General features: G+C 40.0%; 1 protein-coding gene across 1 annotated transcript; it reads left to right on the top strand.

The window, feature by feature from the left end:
• Positions 1-284: 284 nt before the first annotated feature.
• On the top strand, positions 285-1,887 carry LOC125177929. The gene is made up of 3 exons (XM_047880649.1): positions 285-340; positions 698-761; positions 1,399-1,887. The coding sequence occupies exons 1-3, from the start codon at positions 321-323 to the stop codon at positions 1,657-1,659; spliced, it is 345 nt and encodes a 114-aa protein (XP_047736605.1). The 5' UTR covers positions 285-320; the 3' UTR covers positions 1,660-1,887.
• Positions 1,888-3,005: the final 1,118 nt, after the last annotated feature.

Raw genomic sequence — 3,005 nt, 5'->3', positions numbered from 1 at the left:
AAAGTCTTGAGTAACGCCCTAGTTGACACCGTACACAGAAAAAAAGAGATTACATTTTTTCTGTCTAAATATTTTCGTACCACGATTAAGTTATTGATGTTCGTTAAGTATCGAAAGCAAAGTATTGGCCTCGACTGCCGCAGTGCCTGCTGGTGGTGGTGGCTACGGTGGCCGGCGCCGTGAAGACCTCAACACCGACGGCCTTCAGGAACGAATCATTTCCATCAAAAGGGAAGGGGAAATATGTGACCAGAGGCCGTTTCTACCTCACAATTTTTTAACGTTCAAGCTATAAGAGTTGTCTCAGATCACTTTTCTCCATGTGCTGGAAAAAGTGGAAGTATGTGGCCAAAGGCCGTTTCTGAATCACAAATTATTTTGTTAGAGCAAAATGAGAAAACACTTCTCTGCCTAAAATATTTTGTGTTGTAATATTTAATATGACCTTCCAAGCCGTTTGCCCATTAACATCGTCTTATCAATTTTAAATTACAAAATTGTCTGCCTACATTACTAAAATCTTTCTGGAAGCTATTTAACATTCGTAAGATTTCAAGAATTATGATCCGATTTCTGCATGAAAGTGTCGTGTATAAGGAGCTTGTTCATGTTTATAGTTTTTTGCATGACTGATAATTTATTTTAAATATAACTCAATAAAGGCTATGAGGAATTGAATCATACATCCTCTTTCCAGAGTCGCACTGAACACATGCCAGAACAATGGCATGGAGCCGGTGCCTTACCCTGCCTCCCTGAAGGTGAGTGTTCCACCAAAGCATAGTCTTACGCCTAATTAGATTTGGACGCAGAACCGACTCTGCATCAGGTGCCACCTAGGACGTAAATCAGTCGCCCAAGTCCGCTTCGGCCGGACTTGAGAGAAGGCCTCCAAGCAGCTTACAAGCTCGAAACTTCGCTGTCAATCCTTAGTCACACTCTCAGGTCTTCTCTTAGTCACTCTTAGTCAAGTCGGTGATTAGATCCTGGCCAGAAGCTGATTTCAATAGGGTGCCATGGCCATGCAGAGCCAGAATTATTCTAAGCTGACGGTAGCGACTCCTGGGCAGAAGCCTAGGCGTTTCCCGATTTTGTTAAGATTTTATTCTCCCTAACGACGATTGTCCCTCTAAGCGAGAATCAAAAATAGAATCCCGGCTATCAGAGGACTAAGCGCAGATAGCGTGCTGTTGAGCCGAACACCTGCTCTCGAACTTTGCCGCTCGGTTAAACAAGGTTTAACTAGATTCGTTAACAATAGAAACCTCCGTTATTTGCTTTGAAATAAGTATTTGTCATGAAGCATCGTTGATCGGACACTCATGGGTAGGTAATTCTTACTCACAGATTTCCGCAAAAAAATGATGGATTGAATCAGAAAAAAATGTCTACTTCCAGGACCGGGCAATTTTGTCCATCCGGCAGTCGGCAGCGATTTTCCTGGACATGATACGCACCAGCAATGGATCCTACGTCACCCGCAGCTCCGGAGTGCTGGTGCCTGACGCTGTCATCTACGGCTGGGACGACGGCGAACCTGACAACGGCACCCAGAATTGTATTGGCATTTGCGATCCAAGAACCTTGTTTTACGACTGCCTCTGCAATAAAATGGATATATACGCGGGCGTAATTTGTGTCTACGTTGCGTTGCCCTAGTTCGTTCATGTTTCAACCGTCATAATTGAACGGGTGAGATTCTGACCAGAAGCTAATTTTGATCAGGTGCCCGATTTTGATGAGGTGTAGCCGAGCGTAGCGACTCTTCGCCAGAAGCGTAGATGGTACCCGAATTTTAGCACGACCGAAGAAATCTAATCAAATATCGAAGTTTGTAACAAATTCAGGTATATTCAAAGCTTTTGCATTGAATAGAGACGGGATGAATTTAGCTTTTATAACATCATACTTGTTTTAATAGATAATATATAACATATGGTATAGATAAGATATTATCTACGATATGTTAGCATCTTAAAAGGCACAGTGTGAGTTCCAATCCTTGATGTTTCGAATCTAACACTGAACCTTAGGTGTTTTTTCGAAGTTTGCGGTTTCACTGTGGTTCGGGGTTATTTAGAAGCAAGATGAATTTGTCTTATATAGCATTTTAACTGTATCACCCTTTTTACCTGTATCATCTTTAATATAATCAGGAACAGAGTGTGTCCCAATTCTAGATGTTTAGAATTTTACACCTATACGTAGCTTTTGGAGGTGCTTTAGAAAGTATGTCTGCAGGGACATAATTGCTTACTACTAAGTACGCGCGTTTTGTTATATTGGAACTTGTCAAATCGAGATAAAACAGATTCAGTGCTTTCTTACAATGCTGTCATTATTTTACAGGACAGAGTCGCCCTAAACCAATATTGATGTTCGCTATATAGCATAACAACTTAAGCGACTCTACATTGATCAGGATTCGTTGTAATAGAATATTAGTTCGTTTCTTAATGTTCATGCAGCATTTTAGCAGAGTGTTTTCTATTTTACAACACTTCTCTTGCTGTCTTGTTTGTCAACACTTCTTGTTGTTTGTCTGCTACAAATCTTATAATTGATATATAACACACTGCTACCTGTCCAATTGATCTGAAATTTTGCACACTTGTGTATAGTCAGAGACAATGCTTGAATCAATTGATAGAATAAAAATATTTATAAATTAAAAAATATATAGGTATAATATATACATTAATTACAAAAATAAAAAATAATTCTTCTTAAAAATATAACAATACAATTAGAAATTCATTATACATGTGTAAAATCAGAGACACTGGCCTCTCTAGAAGTGTTGTCTTTCCCTATCGAAATTCGAAGACCTGTCAGCCGCTGGCACACGGACGCCCCAAGTTCTGTCTCTTATACACATCTAGATGTGTATAAGAGACAGGNGAGGTGGTGGCGGCGGAGAGCATCTAATTTTTCTTCAGCTCCGAAGGAGTTAATGTCATGTCTTTTTAGCGCATTTTCTCATTTATGGAAAAAAGGCGCAATTG

Source organism: Hyalella azteca, unplaced genomic scaffold, assembly GCF_000764305.2.
Source record: "Hyalella azteca isolate HAZT.00-mixed unplaced genomic scaffold, Hazt_2.0.2 contig5819, whole genome shotgun sequence".
NCBI classification, from domain to species: domain Eukaryota; kingdom Metazoa; phylum Arthropoda; class Malacostraca; order Amphipoda; family Hyalellidae; genus Hyalella; species Hyalella azteca.
This window is presented reverse-complemented; position numbering and strand designations above follow the sequence as displayed.